The 22932-nt window shown below is 44.0% G+C and overlaps 2 protein-coding genes and 1 long non-coding RNA gene across 5 annotated transcripts in view; 2 read left to right on the forward strand and 1 right to left on the reverse strand.

Annotated features, from left to right (window-relative positions):
• Positions 1-22932, forward strand: part of LOC125721931 (NACHT, LRR and PYD domains-containing protein 12-like) — a 263381-nt gene that overhangs the window by 224050 nt on the left and 16399 nt on the right. The window lies entirely within an intron of this gene.
• Positions 476-3453, forward strand: LOC125721956 (GTPase IMAP family member 5-like). Its single transcript, XM_048998194.1, has 2 exons — positions 476-714; positions 2701-3453. Exons 1-2 carry the CDS (start codon positions 708-710, stop codon positions 3405-3407), a joined length of 714 nt encoding a protein of 237 aa, XP_048854151.1. The 5' UTR covers positions 476-707; the 3' UTR covers positions 3408-3453.
• Positions 4376-5320, reverse strand: LOC125721973 (uncharacterized). 3 transcript variants are annotated; one of them, XR_007386024.1, is made up of 4 exons: positions 5215-5320; positions 5045-5129; positions 4535-4704; positions 4376-4449 (listed from the first exon to the last, which is right to left on the reverse strand). It is a non-coding gene; the product is annotated as an uncharacterized LOC125721973 (long non-coding RNA). The 3 variants fall into 3 exon arrangements; XR_007386025.1 differs by having other exon boundaries at positions 4535-4789; XR_007386026.1 differs by having other exon boundaries at positions 4535-4789; positions 4960-5129.

Consider the following 22932-nt stretch of genomic DNA (forward strand, 5'->3'; position numbering starts at 1 on the left):
ACACGTGAAGTACAAAAATAAACACTGTACAAATACAAATGTTCATAGATTTTTTCTTTTCTTTTCTACATACTATTGACTTTTCTCAACAAATATGAGATTTTTGTTTAAACCCTTAATTTTCATGGTTGACTGTTGTGGTGAAAAAACAACTAAACATTTTGACCAGTGTGGCTCACACAATGACAAAAATACTTTAGATTTTGGTGGCCTTGGCCAAATTATTGACACAATAACTAGGTTTTGAAGCATGAATTAAATGTTTTGGGTGAGTAACTACATTTTGCAGACATGCTATAAAGTTTTGAAGTTCCTGCAAACAGTTGTGACATTTGCACTCACAGTTTAGAGAATGTTAAGACTGTTTCGAAAAATGTGCCAAAGCAATTGAGAAAAACTGTAATGTTTTTGTGTTGTATAAATATTTGCAGTGAGCTCACATAATCTGTAAATTACACAGTATTTTAGTTAAAATTATTTTTAACATATTGCAGCACAATTTTTGAAGAAGTTTGACATATATGAATTTTACCACAATCATTACTAGGTTTTTGCTATTGTGAGGCTCTATGTGAATCAGCCCAGTCAAATTGTCCTATTTGTTCTCTGGCTTTTTGTCTTAAACAGACCATAACCTTCACGTTTATTCACTTGCAGTTATAGGCGCTCAGTGCAAAGCAGCTTCGGACACCAACCTATAGGAAAGCATGGCTGGTGAGTCAGTTACCACACTGGCTTTTCTGCTCTGCTGTCTGTCTCTCTCTGAAGCACGTAGACTGATGGTCAGAGATTCTGTAACTGGGGCATCAGCTACACTGACATCCAGTGAGCCGGACTCAGACCAGCTGATGAATCTCTGAGGTGGAGGTGTGACTGAGGGTCTTACTCTGAAGGGCTCTGCTGGCTGTAAAGGACACTTTTCAATTCAATTCAATTTATTTTTATATAGCGCTTTTCACAACAAAGTTGCCCCAATGCGCTTTACAGGAGTGTGTTGCGGAACATCCTTAACAGAGATAACGACAGAACACAGAAACAGTGAAAATGGAAAAATGAAAGAGAAAGTCAGATGACAGCGGAGGAGAGGAACCAAAAACTCCCAAGTGGGGAGAAAAAAAACCTCTGGGGGGTCCAACGTCAACTGGCAGCCCCACCCCCCTGGCCATGCTAACATTACTGGACGAGGGTAGAGAAGTAGCCGGATTGTTTGCTAAGAGCAAGGTGTAAACTGTGATCCGGTCCTAGTTAAAGTCCATCAGTGAGACAGTCCTCCACATAGGCCTGTGTCGGGTGGCAGGATGGAAGCTGCACCGACATCGTCATAGATCGCAGGTCACATCTGTGATGACACCCTTCTGTAGACCCTGATGGCAGCTCAGAAGGTGCCCCCTCGGGCACCCTCCAGACGTGTGGGAAGGAAGGCAGAGAGTGCAGGTGTCAAAGAGTACACTGATACATTAATGGACAAGCACGGTAGGTAAAAATGGCACATACAGCAGCATCAGCAGCCATAATTACGGTGTTAAGTGCTAACTTGTGGGAAAGCTAAACTGAAATCATAGGTCTTCAGTCATACAGCCATATAGGCCTTTGCTGTGTGTAGTTGCAGCACATCCTGTTTCTCTGTTTCTCTGTGATTGTTGGTGGTATAGACATGCTGCTTTCTGCATGACTTCCTGCACACTGGCTTCCTGCATGACTTCCTGCCCTGAAACAGCAGAGCTGAATCCCACCTGATAATTGCAATTATTTTAGCCGAGCTTCTGTGCCTTTCTGTTCAGGTAAAAACATCCATCCATCCATCCATTTTCCAAACCGCTTATCCTACTGGGTCGCGGGGGGTCCGGAGCCTATCCCAGAAGCAATGGGCACAAGGCTGAGAACAACCCAGGATGGGGGGCCAGCCCATCGCAGGGCACACTCACACACCATGCACTCTCACATGCATTCCTATGGGCAATGTAGCAAGTCCAATTAGTCTCAGCATTTTTTGGACTGTGGGGGGAAACCGGAGTACCCGGAGGAAACCCCACGACGACATGGGGAGAACATGCAAACTCCACACACATGTGACCCAGGCGGAGACTCGAACCCACGTCCCAGAGGTGTGAGGCAACAGTGCTAACCACTGCAGCTCCATGCCGCCCCCAGGTAAAAACAAATACAGAAATTAGGTTTTTCATTGGCTAAACAGAATAAGGAAACCTGTGTTCAGTGATGAAAGGAGTTATTGCAAATATGTACCTCTCACTCTGTCTTCCCCATGCGCTCATGCTTTGTGTGGCTCTGCACTGCCATCTGCTGACAGCACAAAGTAATTGCAAGAGATGCTAAAGACATGCTAGAGCAGGGGTGTCCAATCTTATCCGCAAAGGGCCGGTGTGTGTGTGTGCAGGTTTTCGCTGCAACTCCCTAAATATATTATTGATTAGAGGAGTGATTGGCTGAAGAGTCCTCACACCTGGGTTTGAACAGCTGACTTACAGGTTATCCCAAAAACCTGCACCCACACCGGCGGATAAGATTGGTCACCCCTGTGCTAGAGAATTTCCATAGCAATATCACATGTTTGTGTTCATTATAACCACATACAGCCACCTGCTGACAGGCTTGATCGTAGCACATTGCTGTGAGTCTTCAGTCAAACTGACACAAATCTATAACATTCATGGTAACTGATATTGTGTTTCTCTCCCAAAGCACCTTCTGAAGTAAGAATTGTGCTTTTGGGAAAAACAGGATCTGGGAAGATCAGCACAGGAAATGTTATCCTGGGGGAAGAGAAGTTTGGAGTTTCCTCTGATCCTAACAGTGTAACAAAAGATTGTCAAACAGAAGAAGAAAACATAAATGGCTGGAAATTTACAGTAACTGACACACCAAGGATCTTTGACCCAGACAGGGATGAGAAAGATCTGAAGTATTCCATAATATCCTGTCTCACTGAGTGTGCTCCTGGTCCACACGCCTTAGTGCTGAGAGTGGGAAGATTCACCAAAGAGGAGGAAGTGTCTGTGAAGATGATACTGCAGTACTTTGGGGAGGAAACCCTGAAGCACATGGTTGTCCTCTTCACATATGGTGATGAGCTTGACAAAAACAAGAGCATTAAAGAGTTTGTAGAGAAGAACAAGGATCTGAAGGAACTTTTTGATAAGTGTGAAGACCGAGTCCATGTCATTGACGGTAAGTGGTGGAACAAAAACAAAGATAAAAATGCTCAGTCTGCAGATCTCCTGGAACAACTAAATAAAATGATGATAGAGAAGAGAGAAGCTGGGGAATCACAAGCTGTTCAGATACTTGAAGACTTGAAGAACCAGGTATTACAGCAAAGACCCTCTGATCAGGAACCAGGCCAAGGGTCAGAAAGACCTTCAAGCTTTGATGAAAACCTGGATGAATAAGAGTACAGGAGTAACAGCTTTCAGATTAAACAGCTGCTGACAACTATAGAGTTTATGTCATAGCTCATAGCAGGAGCAGTAAGAGTTGGGATGGCAGGAGTCAAAGCTGGAGAAACATGCATTGATACCAACCGTGCAGCCAAGGAAGCTGCAAAAGTTGCAGGGCAGGCAGGGTTATCTACACTGAAGGAACTGTAAAATGCCACCCAAAAACTAGCCAGGTCTAAGGAAAGTCCTTACAAAAAACTTCAGTAGCGACTCTGAAGATCTGGTGACTCTTTAAATTGTGCATGTGTAACAGGTAGGTTTTGATGTGGAATCATGTATCATGAAGCATCAGTTCCACATTCTCTGTCTCTCACGCAGACTAGTGTTAGTTGTGAATGAAACAGCTCTTTGAGCCCCTTACATGAAGAATGGGGACAGCTCCCATCTGAGAGATGATTTTTTTTTGTTGTAAAATTAATACAACACAGAATAATATAATGACAGCAGTACTTTCAGAAAGAATCTTGCTTAATGGTTTGGGAAACACACTTGTAATTGAAAGTGCCACCCCTGTTCCTGTGATATTCTGGGAAATTGTGATTGTTCAAATCCACCTAGCAGATTGCATATACATCCTAGGATGCTTCTTGCCTTCATTCACCTTGAATGAATGTAGCCTTGGCCAGGAGGGTTTGATGTCATCAGGTAGTACCCATCGTTCATTGGGTGTTTCGACCCTTATCCACAACACCCTCCTGATGGTGGGTCAGCAGTGGTGGCCAAGTCACTGCCCATCTTCCCCTCCTGGCTTCCAGCTTACCTCCTCTCTCCTGCTCCATAACCAGCAAGAAGCCCTTTCTGCTGCCCCCCCCCCATTCTGTGAGCTGCTGCCTTTCTGTCCTTCCCTGTCATCCCTATGTCTGTGAGCATTCTCCATTCTGACTGTGCAGGGAATCCTCTACAGCCGACCTCAACGGGGAACAGCAATCCCTGTCATCCCTATGTCTGTTAGCATTCTCCATACTGACTGTGCAGGGAATCCTCTACAGCCGACCTCAACGGGGAACAGCAATCCCTGTCATCCCTATGTCTGTGAGCATTCTCCATTCTGACTGTGCAGGGAATCCTCTACAGCCGACCTCAACGGGGAACAGCAATCCCTGTCATCCCTATGTCTGTGAGCATTCTCCATACTGACTGTGCAGGGAATCCTCTACAGCCGACCTCAACGGGGAACAGCTATCCCTGTCATCCCTATGTCTGTGAGCATTCTCCATACTGACTGTGCAGGGAATCCTCTACAGCCAACCTCAACGGGGAACAGCAATCCCTGTCATCCCTATGTCTGTGAGCATTCTCCATACTGACTGTGCAGGGAATCCTCTACAGCCGACCTCAACGGGGAACAGCAATCCCTGTCATCCCTATGGCTGTGAGCATTCTCTATACTGACTGTTCAGGGAATCCTCTACAGCCGACCTCAACGGGGAACAGCTATCCCTGTCATCCCTATGGCTGTTAGCATTCTCCATTCTGACTGTGCAGGGAATCCTCTACAGCCGACCTCAACGGGGAACAGCTATCCCTGTCATCCCTATGGCTGTTAGCATTCTCCATTCTTACTGTGCAGGGAATCCTCTACAGCCGACCTCAACGGGGAACAGCTATCCCTGTCATCCCTATGTCTGTGAGCATTCTCCATACTGACTGTGCAGGGAATCCTCTACAGCCGACCTCAACGGGGAACAGCTATCCCTGTCATCCCTATGTCTGTTAGCATTCTCCATTCTGACTGTGCAGGGAATCCTCTACAGCCGACCTCAACGGGGAACAGCAATCCCTGTCATCCCTATGTCTGTTAGCATTCTCCATTCTGACTGTGCAGGGAATCCTCTACAGCCGACCTCAACGGGGAACAGCAATCCCTGTCATCCCTATGTCTGTTAGCATTCTCCATATTGACTATGCTGGGAATCCTCTACAGCCGACCTCAATGGGGAACAGCCATCCCTGTCATTCCTATGGCTGTGAGCATTCTCCATACTGACGGCGCAGGGAATCCTCTACAGCCGACTTCAATGGGGAACAGCTATGCTTATCATCCCTATGGCTGTTAGCATTCTCCATTCTGACTGTGCAGTGAATCCTCTACAGCTGACCTCAATCGGGAACAGCTATCCCTGTCATCCCTATGTCTGTTAGCATTCTCCATTCTGACTGTGCAGGGAATCCTCTACAGCCGACCTCAACGGGGAACAGCTATCCCTGTCATCCCTATGTCTGTTAGCATTCTCCATTCTGACTGTGCAGGGAATCCTCTACAGCCGACCTCAACGGGGAACAGCAATCCCTGTCATCCCTATGTCTGTTAGCATTCTCCATATTGACTATGCTGGGAATCCTCTACAGCTGACCTCAATGGGGAACAGCCATCCCTGTCATTCCTATGGCTGTGAGCATTCTCCATACTGACGGCGCAGGGAATCCTCTACAGCCGACTTCAATGGGGAACAGCTATGCTTATCATCCCTATGGCTGTTAGCATTCTCCATTCTGACTGTGCAGTGAATCCTCTACAGCTGACCTCAATGGGGAACAGCTATGCCTGCCATCCCTATGGCTGTTAGCATTCTCCATATTGACTATGCTGGGAATCCTCTACAGCTGACCTCAATGGGGAACAGCTATGCCTGTCATCCCTTCCCTCTGCAGAAGGTCTTGGTATTTATCGCTCTTCCTTTCAAAGGCCTGGTGCCTCATGTATAACGACGTGCGTAGAATTCACACTAAAACATGGCGTATGGACAAAACTAGGAATGTGCGTAAGCTACAAAAAATCCAGATGCATAAAACTGTGCGTAAGCACAGATCGACGCACATTCCCTGTATAAATCCCAGTGAACGTGATATTTTACGTACGCGAACGAGCCCACAGCCACCCTCCCGACCCACCCATAATTATGCATATTTGCATATGTAAATCTGTATAAATACCTGCTTTGTTCTGTTTTTCTTAAACAACAATGGATAAACCACGTGGGAAAAATAAGTATTTCAGCGAGTTTGAAGTGGAGGTCATGTTAACAGAAATTGTGAAAAGAAAAGTGATATTATTTGGTGGTTTAATTAGTGGCATCAGCACTAAAGTTGACGGAGCGGCAGAACGTGGCAGAGTCAGTTTTTTCTTTAAAAAAGTGTTTTTATCTATTTTCATGGTGACCGAAATTAAAAAGAAGTGGTCCGACATTAAAGTCGACATGGAAAAACGAGTGGCTGCTCATTGTAAGAGTTTTAACAGCACAGGTGGAGGGAGCGGAATCCCCGGTCTCTCACTTTATCGGGTGAGGGGGACGCCGATGTCAGCACAGGCGGAGGGAGCGGAATCCCCGGTCTCTCACTTTATCAGGTGAGGGGGACGCCGATGTCAGCACAGGCGGAGGGAGCGGAATCCCCGGTCTCTCACTTTATCGGGTGAGGGGGACGCCGATGTCAGCGCGGGCGGAGGGAGCGGAATCCCCGGTCTCTCACTTTATCCGGTGAGCGGGACGCCGATGTCAGCACAGGCGGAGGGAGCGGAATCCCCGGTCTCTCACTTTATCGGGTGAAGGGGATGCCGATGTCAGCGCGGGTGAGTTTTTCTCGTATCACACTTGTTTGAATTACTTGCATGTTTATGAATAACAAGTAGGGCGCATATGCGGTGTTACTTTTGTTTATTGTTTGTTTATTCTTACAGACAATAGTACAAGAGGTGCCCCCAGTGCCGAGGACGACATAGGCGGCGATGGTGCTGCTGTGCCGAGCACATCTTTGGGCGCTGGCTGCACACATTCCCGTGCCTCAGAAACCGGGGGGCGACCGTCCAGCCGTGTGCTGGCTGAAGCTGTGCTGCAGTCACAAAATGCAATAATCTATGCTGTAAGAGGTGTTGCCAATGAATTAAAACATCTAAATGATACGCTGTGTGGTATTACCAGCACATTAAAAGAATTAGTTAAAAAAATACATGCGGTGTTTGGTTACCCATTTTACATTCTTGCTATTACATTCAAACGAAGTTGTAATGCTGTTCCATTTGGCGGGAAATTTGGTGGCTCTGGTTCATCTTGCCTAAACTCTTCAGATACCGGCAAGCCACGATTTTGTGCTAGATTATGCTGCACGCTACATGCGTGTACAATGCGACACTTCTTGTGGACTGTATAGTAGCACCCCACTGGTCTTGTCCAGGCAGCGCCAGCGGCCTTCAAGCTGCCATACAGTGCGCTCTGCCACTGCCCAAGCCTGACAAAGGGGCGCATCATTATAACGTTCATTCTGAGGGTTTGCAAGCGGCGTGAGAAGCCACGACTTCAGTGGGCACCCACTGTCCCCTAAGGAACTGTCAAATGGTTAAATCAGACAAAGCTTACAATATTGGACCACATTATAAAATGGGAAATAGCCTATCTTCTTACCGAGCAGCCAGCCATCACGTACCACCCCATTTGCACATTTGTTTCCATCACTACTCTTTCTGAGAATGTACGAATCATGGGTTGAGCCAGGCCATCTAGCCACAACATTAATGCAGGGGCGTCAGAAGCATTTTGAGTGTGGGGGGGGGACACTCTGGCATAAAAATAATATTTTATGTTAAATGTGGGAGGATCCAAACGAATAATTATGAAACGTAAAGGGGACATGGCCCCCTCAGATTTAATGGCGGAGATGCACCTGCATTACTGAGACGCATGTTCGAATCGCACACAATTTGTACATTGATAGAGTGAAAGTGCTTTCTATTTACATAAGCAAGTTCGTTCTCTGAAGGTTCTTTTATAGCAATGTGAGTGTAGTCGATGGCTCCGATTACATTGGGAAAACCTGACATCGCTGCAAATTGCGCTTTAATGTTTGCCTGTTCAACCACAGTGCAAGGAAATTTTATATATCTGGGTGACAAGCGGATTATGCATACATAGCATACAGCAGGCATGGCGCGACTTGGTGTTGACTAAATCACTATGATCCCTGAATACGTGGTTTCTTCTAATTCCTCCATAAGCTACGTCTTCCAATAATGCAAGAGTTGCGATGGTACAGTAGTTATAATAGTTCAGTCATTTTCTGCACCGTTTTATTGTTACAAATAGAATAAAAATCAGGTTCCGTACATTTGTAAACAACATACAATTAATGTTGATGTATTGGATAAAGTCAGCGTCATGATTGTGAGTTTAAAAAGGGAAACCACAGTAGCAATGACTTACCACTGGGAGCCGTCCGTTTACAAAACCGAGCAGAAACGTGCGTACGCCATGTGTGGAGCTGCCGTGAGAATGTGCGTAGCGGTATGCCAAGTTTAGTTTTTATACATTTCGAAGTGAGCGTGGAAACGGACGTACGCAACATTTTTGTGCGTACGCACTGTTTATACATGAGGCCCCTGTTCACACCCCTCTTCCCATGGGACCGTAAGTTCTATGACGATGATCTTTTTTGCCTCTCCAGACCACAGTACCACATCCGGCCTCTATGAGGGGATTGAGGTATGAATTGATTCTGATCGTGTATGGACTAAACACCCCGGGATTCAAATACGTCGTCCATGACTCACCCATAATATTGTGCCAAGGTTGAACTGCATAAACATGTTTTTTTTCATACTGATCACTTGTATAACTTGTTTTTCACAAAATACCTTGTTTCTCATTAAAAGAGCCAGGATGCTTATCTCATCCTAAAAATTCTTGTCCTAGGATATTTATTCTGTTCAAGGATGCTTGTCTTGTTATTTATGATTTACGGGATGCTCACTTTGTATAAGGATGCTTACTTTCTTTTTCTGCCACGTGTTGACCAAGGACTCTTGTCTTATTATTTCTGATTAAAACCATACCTAACGATCGGTGTGTGGGACCTCATCCTCAGGAAGAGGGGAACGTGCTGATTATGGGAACTGGTCTTATTATTTTTGAAACACTAAGCAGCATTACCTGGACAAAATTGGAAAATTGAGAACGCATAGTCTGACGGGAGGGGCGAACCTGGCAAGGTTGTCCCCTGCCCGCATGCTGTGCAAAAATTAGTATTAAGGAAGGGGGAGATCTCAGTGTTGGCCAGAGCTCAGCCGTGGGATGGAGCGCGCATCGCCTGAGGGGTGAGCCTGGCATCCCGCTCCCGATGTAGTATAAAGGAGGGGGGAGAACTCAGTGTTGACCGGAGATCAGCCGCGGGATAGAGCGTGCATCGCCTGAAGGGTAAGCCTGGGGTACCGCTCCCGATGTAGCATAAAGGAAGGAGGAGATCTCAGTGTTGACCGGAGCTCAGCCGCGAGATAGAGCGTGCATCACCTGAGGGGTGAGCCTGGTGTACCGCTCCCGATGTAGTATAAAGGAAGGAGGAGATCTCAGTGTTGACCGGAGCTCAGCCGTGGGATAGAGCACGCATTGCCCTCTCGGGACTCACGTGTTGGTCTCCTGCCAGGATCACTTATCGTCTATTTGGTTTACTTAGAACAGTTTATGACATGTATAATACTTTGCATTCTTTGGACTAACTATTGTTCATAATTCATATGCAATAGTTTGTACTTGTTTGATTATCATTGTCTGTCCAAAACTCTATCCCTGAGATCTTTTGAAAATGGCTTGCCATCCATAGTCAGTTGTTTGCTGTCAGTTACACTACCAAGCAGGGGAGTGTTCCAGGAACAGCTGTTTTTATGCTTTACTAATCACACTGATTACAACTGATCACAGGTAGAAGCCAGTATCCATGGTCTGCAATGGAAATGGTGGTTACTTACACCTGGTTGAGTTTACAAATATTGTTTAGTAGGGGGGTGATCCTTGATTAATCTCAGTATTTCTTGTTTTTTATTTTTTACAATTCTTCAGAACTGTAGCTGTGATATCTGTGATGTCTGTGATATCTGTGATGTCTGTGATGTCTGTGATGTCTGTGATGTCTGTGATGTCTGTGATCTCTGTGATATCTGTGATGTCTGTGATGTCTTTCACTTGGATGTTATAGGTTGCATTGAGTAAATAAAGCTGGAAAAAATATTGGTTTGGTTAGTTTTAATTGTAAACTGTAATCTTACCTCAAAAAGCATATCATTACATTATTCTGTATTGCATGCATCAGAGAAAAAGGCTGTTTTTCAGAATTAATGACATAATTGTTCCATTTTTATGAGTAATATTTTTCTGTTTTTCTCAATTAATGACCTGGGCCTGGATTCTGATACAAACACCTCCGAATACGATTCTGGCGCCTGAGTTGCGCTCCGTGAGGATCCAGTATTTGTAGCGATTGTCTGCTATGGTCTTGAGCAAGGGTCTCGAACTCCGGTCCTACAGATCGAGTTACTGTCCAGTAAGTTTTCTTTCCTACCTGGCTTCTGATGAGCCACACCTGTTCTCAGTTACATACCAGGAACAGATGTGGCTAATCACAAACCAGGTAGGATAGAAAACCTACTGAATAGTAGCTCCCTAGGACCGGAGATGGAGACCCCTGGTTGAAGCACAGCAAAGCTGGCCCGAATTTTACATGCATCAAAATTCTCTTTCAACTGATCCGGGAGAAACACTGCAATGTGTCAGAATGAGCTTTATGCCTAAACAAACCCAAGGTCCTGAGGTGTCTGTGCAAAGTTGACAATCTAATGAAAATATATCAACACTACTTAAAAACATTAATGTTTCCCAATGTCTCAAAACAAGATGGATATAAAAGCAGATTAAACTACACAGACTATGCATCCTGAAAAATAGAGTAGTTCTGTCATTAATTCAGAAAAACAGAAATATATTGCTCAGAAAAATGGGATGATTATGTCATTAATTAAGAAAAACAGCATTTTTTTCTTTGATGAATGCAGTACACTGCCATAGATTCTGGAATGATATGAAGATGTTTTTCTTGCCCAGTAAAATTATAGTCTACAAATAAAACTAATTATAAAACAAATGTGATCTGCCCACTTTCACACTAAGATTTAATAGTCCTCAACATAATTACACATTAAATATAATTCAATGAACTGTTATTGAAAGGAGTTAACGTCAAAGAATATTTAGAATTTTTGAATATAAAGCAAATTAGCACAATTATATGCAATAATATTTAACCACTTATTACAATTATGATTTTGCCTCAGGTATACAGTGTTGTTTAAACATGGAGCATGGGAAACTATAGTAATAAACTAGGCCTGGTGTTTTTAAGCCATATTACATTTTTTTATAGCTTTGAATTTAGAGATCTGTGATCATTGTTCACACCCCACAGTGAAATGTGTCCTCTGTGTTTAGCCCATATGTAACATACTGTAGCAGGGGGCAGCTCATTCAGTGCCCATGGAATAGTACCTTGCTCAGGGTACTCAGTGGTATTTTCTGTGGGCAGTGGTGCTTTGTAGGTCAGGGATTCAAACCTGCAATCTTTCAATTACAAGTATGCTTCCCTAAACATTAAACTACCACTGCCCACAAAGGATTTGCATTCTCCCCATCTGGGAATTGAACCCCAGTCTCCCACATGACAGACAGGGATACTCACCACTATACTAACGTGGAAATGACTGCTTGTGTGTATTTTTGATTGCAACGTTGCCAGTTAAATTCCCGGGTTAAACTCCTTATTGAATAAGTAACATGTTATAGTTCACACAATACAACAATAACGGCGTACACGGGGCACAGACTCCTTGGAATTTGGCACTAGATCAATTTTATAAATGTAATACTGCCTGTGTCACAGCAACAGAGTGGAGACCCGAGTGTGTAAATTCAGTGTAAAAGTGTTGCATACTAGATATCGTGTATGTAATTTCTATTTACACTTTGTGTTCACAGTGGTTCCAGCAGATCTCGGCCACAAAAATGGAGGGAGATGGTTCTGAAAATAATCCATCTATAAAGCGTAAGAAGAGAAGAGCTGCTTCTGAAATGAATCCCTCTGTGGAGTGTAAGGAGAGAGGAGCTTTTTCTGAAATGAATCCCTCTGTGGAGTGTAAGGAGAGAGGAGCTGTTTCTGAAATGAATCCCCTTGTGGAGTATAAGGAGAGAGGAGCTGTTTCTGAAATGAATCCCCTTGTGGAGTATAAGGAGAGAGGAGCTGTTTCTGAAATGAATCCCTCTGTGGAGTATAAGGAGAGAGGAGCTGTTTCTGAAATGAATCCCTCTGTGGAGTGTAAGGAGAGAGGAGCTGTTTCTGAAATAAATCCCTCTGTGGAGTGTAAGGAGAGTTTAAACTTGTAAGTCTAATACATTTCGAAACTACATTATCTAACAAGGGGGCGGCATGGTGGTGCAGTGGTTAGCACTGTTGCCTCACACCTCTGGGACCCGGGTTTGAGTCTCTGCCTGGGTCGCATGTGTGGAGTTTGCATGTTCTCCCCATGTCGTCGTGGGGTTTCCTCCAGGTACTCCGGTTTCCCCCCACAGTCCAAAGACATGCTGAGGCTAATTGGACTTGCTAAATTGCCCATAGGTGTGCATGTGAAAGAGCGAATGGTGTGTGATTGTGCCCTGCGATGGGCTGGCCCCCCATCCTGGGTTGTTCCTTGCCTTGTGCCCATTGCTTCCAGGATAGGCTCCGGACCCCCCACAACCCAGTAGGATAAGTGGTTTGGAAAATGGATGGATGGATGGATTATCTAACAAAAATAACAGCATTTTTACTAGCATGTATTTGCATTTTATTATTAAAATGATTTATATTTTATATACATAAAAAAATTTTTCAAATGCCTCAGGTAATATATGGTCATTTTTGTCCTTTAAGAATTTTGTGGTTAATAATCTAAAATAAACAGGGAAACAAGTCTAATTATGGAGGCTATAATATTGAACCTATTTATTTTTATATTATAAGGATCTTGTTCCCTCTGGCTGCCCACAGTGTCCCGATGAAGAGAGCAGACTCCCCTGTACCCAGCTGTGTTTCCCTGAAGAGTGACTGGTCAATGGAGCCCCCAATGACCTTCAGAGAGGGACCTTTTCCTACAGATCAAAGGTAAATCTGCATTTAAACTCTATACTGTGTGTAGTTGCTTTGCTGATGGTTTTGTAGTGCTCCTTAGAGGAAGTGATACTGCCAGTTCTTCCTGCGACCTAGAATTCAAGATTAATTAATTGCATTTGAATGAAATGAAAATTGCATTTAAAATTTTTTATTCTCAGCATACAGCTGAAAAAAGCAGGCCGACCTGTACACTGCTGTGTATCCATTAAGAATCACTGGACCATAGACTGTCTTCTACTGGGACAGATGTTTCTGTTTAAGTAATAAATAAATACATTCCCATGGACTCATTAGATCATGCTCAGAATAAGGTTTTGGTTTGAACATGTTTTTGTATTAAAGCCTGTTACCATGAAGAGCTTCTCAGTAGGTAGAGCAGAAGGCCAAACCTTGGAAGATACAATGTGATGTTCCCCACATTATAAGAACAAAATTTATATTATTTATATTATGAGGATTTGTCTCACTGCCCACAGTGTCCTGATGGAGAGAGCAGGGTCACCTGCACCCAGCTGTGTTTCCATGAAGAGTGACAAGTCGATGGAGCAACCAATCAACTTCAGAGTGGGACCTTTTCCTACAGATCTAAGGTAAATGTGCATTTAAACAAACACTGTGCATGCAGGAATGGGGTGTACATGTATGTAACGATGTTACTAATTCCAGGTATTAATGTATGATGCGGAATGGTAATTTGGGGTGTTTGTAGCAATTTAAATGTTTGCATTGCTGGTTTGTTAACCCTCTGCGGTCTAGAGGTAGGGAACACACTTTCACTGACTGGGGCATGGTCACACATTTAATTCAATATCATAAACTTAATTCTTGGCAAATAAATTATTTCTTATATAATTATTTTGGCATTAAACTCATCTTAATCTCAGTGTACTTTGCAAAAATGTCAGATTTATGTGTAGTTTGTAATTTGACATCAAAGTATAGACGTTGCAAGATGCAGTTTGGAACACCTGCAGAAACATTATATAAGTACATAGTAAGCAATGGCGGCAGTTTGTTTTAATCCTAAATATCTGATCACCAAAGTCTTGGCTACATGAAGATGACTAAATGGTGTAGTTGCAACATTCAGTTTGATAAATAAATAAGAAAAACCAAACTCATGTCACTATTTCTGGGCTCTTTTCACTGACTATGTAGCAACTTTCATGTGTATGCATGAGCCATTCACACCTGGCCACATCCTCCCCGCCTTTTATAGCACTGATCAGGATGTATCTGGATCGCGTTTCACCATTGCATTGTTCATCAAATTACCACGCGAATGTGATCTAAATACACGGAAATGCGGCTATTTATAATGTGAATAGTGATCTTCAGGTGAGGGCGGCACTACACGCCCCCGAAGCAGGTAAAACAAAGTAAGGTGACATGCTCTTTTGCCGATTTAACCTAATTACAAAAACTTTAATACTTCTGACAATTGACGTTTTGTAAAGAAGACAGATGACAGATTTAGCCAGATTTTTAGACAGATTTTTAGACAGATTTTTTCATGATTCTTCAATAAGTGAGATATAAACTGAAATAGACGCGAAAAATATGCTGCTTCGCCGGCGTTGCACTCGACCCCAGAGGGTTAATGCATGTTTTGTTTCTTAATAAACGTCTTTCTAAAATTGTATGTTCCAAGGGTGTAGCGAACTGTGGTCATTGGACAGCGATTGTTCAGTTTGCCATGTTAAGTGCGAGGCATAGTTGCTCTACTGATGGTTTTGTAGTGGTTTTCAGAGGAAATGATACTGCCAATTCTTCCTGCAAGCCTGTAAAATATCAGGCAGTAAAATAGTTAATCGTTCTGGACACCGCAGTTGGAGACACTGTCCACTGCTGAGCCATGGAGAGTATGTTCTCGTTATTATACCCCTCAGTATAAACCTCCGTGACATATTTGGTGGCAGCGGTGGGTTTTGGTCAGCTCAAAGAAACCAGCAGTGTCCCAGCGTCATCCTGGTCCGAGGCCAAGGAAGAAGAAGGAGCCGGAGGATGCGACCGAACCCGTCTGGGACACTGTGGAGGAGTCAGAAGAAGGTAACGGAGAGTCAGTGGTGGTGTTGCTACGGTCCTTTGTGATTTACCAGCTGTCCTGAGAAGAAAGACCACTCAAAGGTTTGAGAGCATCGTTCGATTAGAGACCCAGCGAAAGAAGCTGGAGAGCAGAGCCGAGGATGCTGTCATACCAAACAGGCAAGGACATCGGGAACCATTTGCTATGGTTCCAACCTATTGCTTGAGCATGGCAAAGGCTGGATGAGGACTGGGCATGTTATTTGGTGCCGTTGCTTACTGGACGGGCCTTGGAGGCATAGGTAGTGATGGACAAGGAGAGGTCCCTCAACTATCCCAACCTAAGAGAAGCCCTGTTAGAGAAATTCAATGTCTCGAGCTACTATATGGTTAGCCAGTCCAGGTGCCACTTTATTTTGTTGAATAAGAAATCGTCAACAAGACTAAAGAGATTATTGTGGACTTCAGGAAGACACGTTCTGCCCACATCCCACTCAGTATCAATGGGTCAGTTGTGGAGATCGTAAGGAGTACGAAGTTCCTCAGTGTGCCCATAACTAAGGAACTTCCATGGACGAACAACACCACCTCCTTAACCAGGAAAGCCCGGCAGAGACTCCACTTCCTGTGGTGGCTGATGCGGGCGAGCCTCCCCACTCCCATCCTCACCAACTTTTACAGAGGCACTATCGAGAGTGTTCTGACCCGCTGCATCACTACCTGATATGGAAACTGCAACACATCTGACCACAAGTGCCTGCAGCGAATAGTGAAGGCAGCTGAGAACATTATCTTGGTGACTCTCCCCTCACTCCAGGACACATTTCACAAGCGCAGTGTTCACAAGGCTTGTAACATTGTGCAGACCCCCTCACACTCCTCACATGGACCCCCAGGCTGCCAGGCACCTTAACACCACACTGCCCTTTGGGATCCTCAACACTGCCCCATTCACCTCTTAAACTACACACGAGAACTCATACACATGCACAGCCACTTTCCCATAAACACACCAAAAGGACTGGAAATTAAAGTATTTTGGCATGTTGTTTGGTACGTTGTCATGGTTGCAATTTAAACAGTCATCATTGTCTTGTACTGTGTTTATTGATTCTCATTGCTATTAATATCAATATCAAAATTGTTATTTTGGTAAGCTTGAAGGTCAATTTTACTACTACCTAATATTGTACTTATTTGCACTAGTATCTGTACACTGCAGACCTCCAGCTTCGCCATTTTGTCCCACTGTATAAGTTTATATTGTTGAGATGACAATAAAATTCACTTTGACTTTGCCTTCTTCTGCTGTTGCTGTCCTGTGCCTTATCATTGGACAGATTCCCCCTTGGCTGCGGACCTGATTGGCTTTTTCCCACTGATTACAACTTTGGTCTGTCCCTTTGGCTCTGGTTGCCTAGGCTTTTAAATATAGCTCCTGTTTTCCTGAAAATTAGGGTCATCCATGATTCTTGTTTGCCGATCGTGACAAATGTTATGTGCAGGTGTGTGTAGTTGCTGTGCTGATGGTTTTGTAGTGCTCTTTTGAGGAAGTGATACTGCCAATTCTTCCTGCGAGCTGGAATTCAAGGTTAGTTAATTGAAAATTGCATGTAAAATTTTGATTCTCAGCATACACCTGAAAAAAGCAGGCTGGTCTTTGTATTGCTATATATTCAGACTAAGGCTTCGGTTTGAACATGTTTGTAAACAAGCCCGTTCGTATGAAGAGCTTCACGGCAGGTACAAACCTCGTAAGATTCTATGTGATGTTGCCCACATTATATGAAGGTTTGTTTCCTCTCTCTGTCCACAGTGTCCTGATGGAGAGTGCAGGCTCACCTGCACCCAGCTGTGTTTCCATGACGAGTGACTGGTCAATGGACTTGACAGATCAAAGGTACAGATTGTCTTATTCTAGGATGCATGTTAATGTTTCAATAAAAATAAATACATTCTTATGGACTCATTAGATCATGCTCAGACTAAGGCTTGGGTTTGAACATGTTTAACGGAATGGTGCCTGTTAATGTTTAACTAGTATATCTAGCATGTCATCGGACAAAAAGAAATCAGAGATTTGCTTACTTTCCTAAAGGTGATATTTATATAATTGCTGATTCAGATCAGAATAAATGTGATACTGTAGTGGTTCTCATTCCCTGTGTATAAAATAAGATGTACTTTTTTGATCCCAGGGGAAAAACAATCTGTCGCTTACAGCAGCAAAGTGCAGAATGTGCACAGATGCAGATGTATAGAGCAAAACAGAGACAAACTGGAGAAACAGTACATATAGTTAAAATATATAAATATAAATCAAGTCAGGTTTCGTATGCGTGGAGTTTGCATGTTCTCCCTGTATCGTCATGCGGTTTCCTCCGGGTACTCTGGTTTCCCCCCATAGTCCAAACACATGACAAGGTTGTTTGGAGTTACCAAATTGCCTGTAGGTGTATGTGTGTGAGTGCATGGTTTGTAAGTGTACCCTGCGATGGCTTGGCCTCCAGGATAGGCTTTGGACACCCTGCAGCCCTGAATAGGACAAGTGAGTTCAGAGAATGGATGGATGGAGGTCAGGTCAGGTGGGCGAACATGCAATGGTACAGTGCGTTGCCACACCTGACACATGACAAAACACCTCAGGTTACCCCCCATGCTGACATGTGGTTCAGTCCCACCCTCTGAAAGTGCTCATCTATCAGCCTTAACCAGGTGTTACGTGGGGCATCCTCTTGGTCTGGTCCAGCCACATGGGTTCTCAGTAATGAGGATGCTGCAAACCAGATCACCCTCAGGGAATCGCGCTACATGGCTGTAGTGCCATATAGCCAAGTCAAACCAGTGGTACCCAAGGATTCCCCGAAGAGACACAGTACCAAAGGAGTCCAGTCTTCATCTCAGCCCACTGGATAGCATCCATGCCTCACAGCTATACAGCAAGACAGAGAGCACCAGGACTCTAAAGACTTATACCTTTGTCCTCTTGAAAAGATATCGGGAGCACCACACACCCCTTTCCAGCGACCTCATGACCCCCAATGCCCTCCCAATCCATCTGCTGACTTCATCAGAAGTTACCAGAGACAAGAATGTCACTGCCGAGGTAAGTAAATCTCTCGATGGGGTCGACATTCTCCCCACAGACAGACACACTACTGATAGCTGTGCCTATGAAGTCATTAAAGGCCTAGAACTTGGTTTTTATCCAGGACACTTGCAATCCCGGACACTCATTCTCTCTAGAGTCCTGATCAGAGCTTCCATTGACTCCATGAAGATCACAGCATCGTCGGCAAGATCAGTAAATCTTTCTTCACTAACAGGTGCCCCACAACCACTGGATCCCATGACCCTGCCCTACACCTAGTCCATGGAAGTATTGAATAGAGTACGAGCAAGAACACACCCCTGGCGAACCCCAGAATCAACCAATAAGAGCGCAGAGGTTCTCCCTCCTGCACAACACTCACTGTACCAGTGTACAGGTTAATCGTGACGTCCAGCAGCTTCGGGAGGATCCCGTGAAGTCTCAGGATGTCCACACAAACTGCATGCACACTCATCAGAAACACCTTGATCTTGGAGTCTGAAGTTCAGCCTCATTCTCTCAGTAGGTGATAGCCTACTGGATCTAAGCTGAATCTTAAGAGTAGCAACCACAAATCTGTGATCATAAACTGAGCACTTCAGTAGACCCTGCAGTTCTACAGGAGCCTCCAGCGTCTGTCCACAAGGATGTGATCGATCGATGTTTGTCGCACCACCAGTATCGGAGTACCAAGTTGAACAATGTGACTCAGGCCTTTTGAACCAGGATCCAGCAACCTGCAGCCTCTGATCTTTCACAAAGTCAAGGAACATAGAGACACCCTCTCCCAGGTTTCCAGACCCATGGGGACCGACACAATCCTCATAATCAATCCTGTCAGTGCCTGCGGTCACATTGAAGTCACCCATGACCAGAGAAGTGTCACCTCATGGGCACCCATCAACCACCAAGCGAAATAAAATTTCTCCTTCATCGAGACATCACTCACCGCGCTCAGAGCATACACTGAGACAACAGACAAGACACCCAAGGAATGCCTTAGCTTGAGTCTCATAATAAGCTCGTTGAAATGAGTGACATCAGACACCATTGAAAAGGAGCCGATCCACCACAGCAACAGCTACTCCCTGAGTATGGAGCTATCAGAGTGACCAGACAAAAAGTATGTGTACCCACCTACAAGGACCTGGCCACTCCCTGGTCTGCGTACCTCAGAGTGTGATCCTGAAGGCTTTCCCCATCCCCTTCAATATGCGTGCAGCCTTTCTGTGGGCGGCTGCAGCAGAGCTACTCCTGCGGAAAACAGAAGGGTGTCATGCCTGTTTAGACTGAGCTGCTGCAAAGTGTTTTACGATGGCTGGAGTGCCAATTCTGCCACCAACCCTCAAAATTGTTTCCCTGCAAGTTGGAGGACTGCTTGCAGGGCTGGGTGCAGTTTAACGTCATGCCCAGGACATAATCAACAAGTCATCCACATATAAATTCAGGAAAAAGCTTTCACAGTGCAACATTTCTTTCTATTTTAGATGTGATTACTGAAATTAGTCATTAAAATGTTACGCAAACTCAAAAGTGCTATTTTTTAAGAGTTTTTAATTGAATGGAGTACATATTTTTCCACCTCATCAACAGTTTAAGCATGAACAGAAAGATTTCACTATTTTACATCTTTTTAAGGTCTGTTACAGCTGCTTTTATTCTTAATGCTAGTGCTACCTTATTGTCAAAATGTGTTTGTGAAAATGCTGATGTTAAGCTTCCTGTCAAAGATCATAATAAATTCTTAGGCTGTTTACAGAGTTTGTTAACTAGGGATAGTGAGTCAAATGCTGTTAGTTAGCTCTGCTAATTAAGCTGAAATCTGTTTCAAAATTATGTTAATCTGCCTAAATGTCACTTGGTCAAAAGGGCTGAATAGCAAACTCTCTGTCCTGCCTGCTGTGTGTCTCTCCGTGATGGAGCAGGATGTCACTGGTTCTCTTCTGCTGTTAGGAGAAGGTTGATGTTCTGATTCCGCCCTAATGAATAAAGCTTAAAATGGCATCTTACATCTTTACACTTTAAAATACACAACTAGATTATTCCTTGTCAGCAGCAAGAGCACTTTTAATGGGACCATTACAGACTTTCTGTTGCACTTCTTTAGATGATTTGAAGTCTTTATATTTCTGCCTAATTCACAGAGACCAAATGGAAGAACGCTGGTCAGATCTACAGGATAAACCAGGTTTATGTCCCATATTGAAGGTTTGTATTTATTGCTGATATATATTTTCTGAAGTGTTGTGTGAATTGCTTATGTTTTATATAGCTGTACAATAAAATACTAATGTTAAAGGAAAGAAACTTATGATTCACAAATGAGACTATGAAAAGGTTTGGTGCAAGTAGCAGTAATCAACTGTGACGGTGTATTTTAGTCACTAGAGGAAAATGCTCTAAGGTTCCTGAAGGATGAGCTGAAGAAGATCATAAAGTACCTATATCAGAATTACCCAGAATGCTCTGAGCCTCAGCTGGAGGAGGACAATGACCTGGACTGTGATGGTCAGATACAGAGGGCCTGTGGTAGAGAGGGAGCTCTGAAGATCACACTGTACATCCTGAAGACCATGGAGCAAAATGATCTCGCTAACTTACTGGAGAAGAGTAAGAGCTGTATCTAATTCGCTGTATGTTTGTTTTGCCAGAAAAATAGTATTTGAAAAAAAAAACTCGTTTTAAATTTCAATTTCTAATTTTATTTAGTTTGATTTAATTTGTCTTGTATGACTAAAAAGAGATGTGGATTTGAAATGTCTGTACATTTACTTCTCATTTCATTTCAGGGTATCTTCTGTCACAGTGTCAGCGCAGAATCAAATGTACCCTAAAGAAGCAATATGAGTGTGTATTTGACGGGAAAGCTAAGGAAGGACAGCCAACACTTCTCAGTGACATTTACACAGAACTCTACATAACTGAAGGTGGGACTGGAGCAGTCAATGATGAACATGAAGTGAGACAGATTGAAACAGCATCCAAGAAAAGGCGAACAGAAGATATTACAGTCAAGTGCAATGATATATTTAAACCCTTATGTGGGCGTGAGACACCTATCAGAACTGTACTCACTAAAGGGGTGGCAGGTATCGGGAAAACAATCTCTGTGCAGAAATTTATTCTCGACTGGGCAGAAGGAAAAGCAAACCAGGATGTTCACTTCATATTTGCTCTTCCTTTCCGGGACCTGAATTTGATTAAGGGTGAATGCAGTCTGATTGAACTGCTTCACCACTTTGTCCCAGAACTGAAATCATTTCAATCCCCTGAGCTGTTTAGGTACAAAGTCTTGTTCATCTTTGATGGTCTGGATGAGTGTCGCCTTCCTCTGGATTTTCAGAACAATGAGAGCTGGTTTGATGTAACAAAGAAAACGTCACTGGATGGACTGTTGACTAACCTCATTAAGGGGAATCTACTCCCATCCGCTCTCCTCTGGATAACCTCCCGGCCAGCAGCAGCCAATCAGATACCTGCTAAGTGTGTCCACCAGGTGACAGAGATACGAGGGTTCAGTGATGCCCAGAAAGAGGAGTATTTCAAGAAGAGATTTAATGATCAGAGCCTGGCCAGCAGGATTATCACACATGTGAAATCATCAAGGAGCCTCTTCATCATGTGCCACATACCTGTGTTCTGCTGGATTTCAGCCACTGTGCTCAAGACGTTTTTTAGTGAGACTGACAGCGGAGAAATTCCAAGAACTCTGACTGAAATGTACACACACTTCCTGATCTTTCAGACAAGATTAAAAAATGACAAGTACATGAAAAACAGTGAAAACAAGCTTGATAAATGCATTGAATCTAGTGAAGAATCCCTGATGAAACTTGGTAAACTGGCTTTTGACAGCCTTGAGAAAGGCCGTCTCATATTTTATGAGCAAGATCTGACAGAGAATGGCATTGATATCACTGAAGCTTCAGTTTACTCTGGAGTGTGCACAGAAGTCTTTAAAGAGGAGTATGGGTTGTACCAGGAGAAGGTGTACTGCTTTGTGCATCTGAGCATCCAGGAGTATCTCGCTGCTTTGTATGTGTTTCTGTCAAACTCATCAGCTGACCTGCTGAAGACTGCAGTGGATCAGGCATTAGAGAGCAAGAATGGACACTTGGACCTCTACCTCCGCTTCCTGCTGGGCCTCTCAACAGACTCCAGTAAGACTCTGTTACAAAGGCTACTGGGGCCGACAGAAACCAGCTCACATACCATTATGGAAACAGTCCAATACATCCATCCATCCATTTGCCAAACCGCTTATCCGTCAGGGTTGCGGGGAGTCCGGATCATATCCCCGAAGCAATGGGCACGAGGCAGGGAACAACCCGGGATGGGGGGCCAGCCCATCACAGCAACCCAATACATCAAGGAGAAAATAAAGGAGAATTTATCTCCAGAAAG

This window comes from Brienomyrus brachyistius, unplaced genomic scaffold (genome assembly GCF_023856365.1).
Source record: "Brienomyrus brachyistius isolate T26 unplaced genomic scaffold, BBRACH_0.4 scaffold36, whole genome shotgun sequence".
NCBI lineage: Eukaryota > Metazoa > Chordata > Actinopteri > Osteoglossiformes > Mormyridae > Brienomyrus > Brienomyrus brachyistius.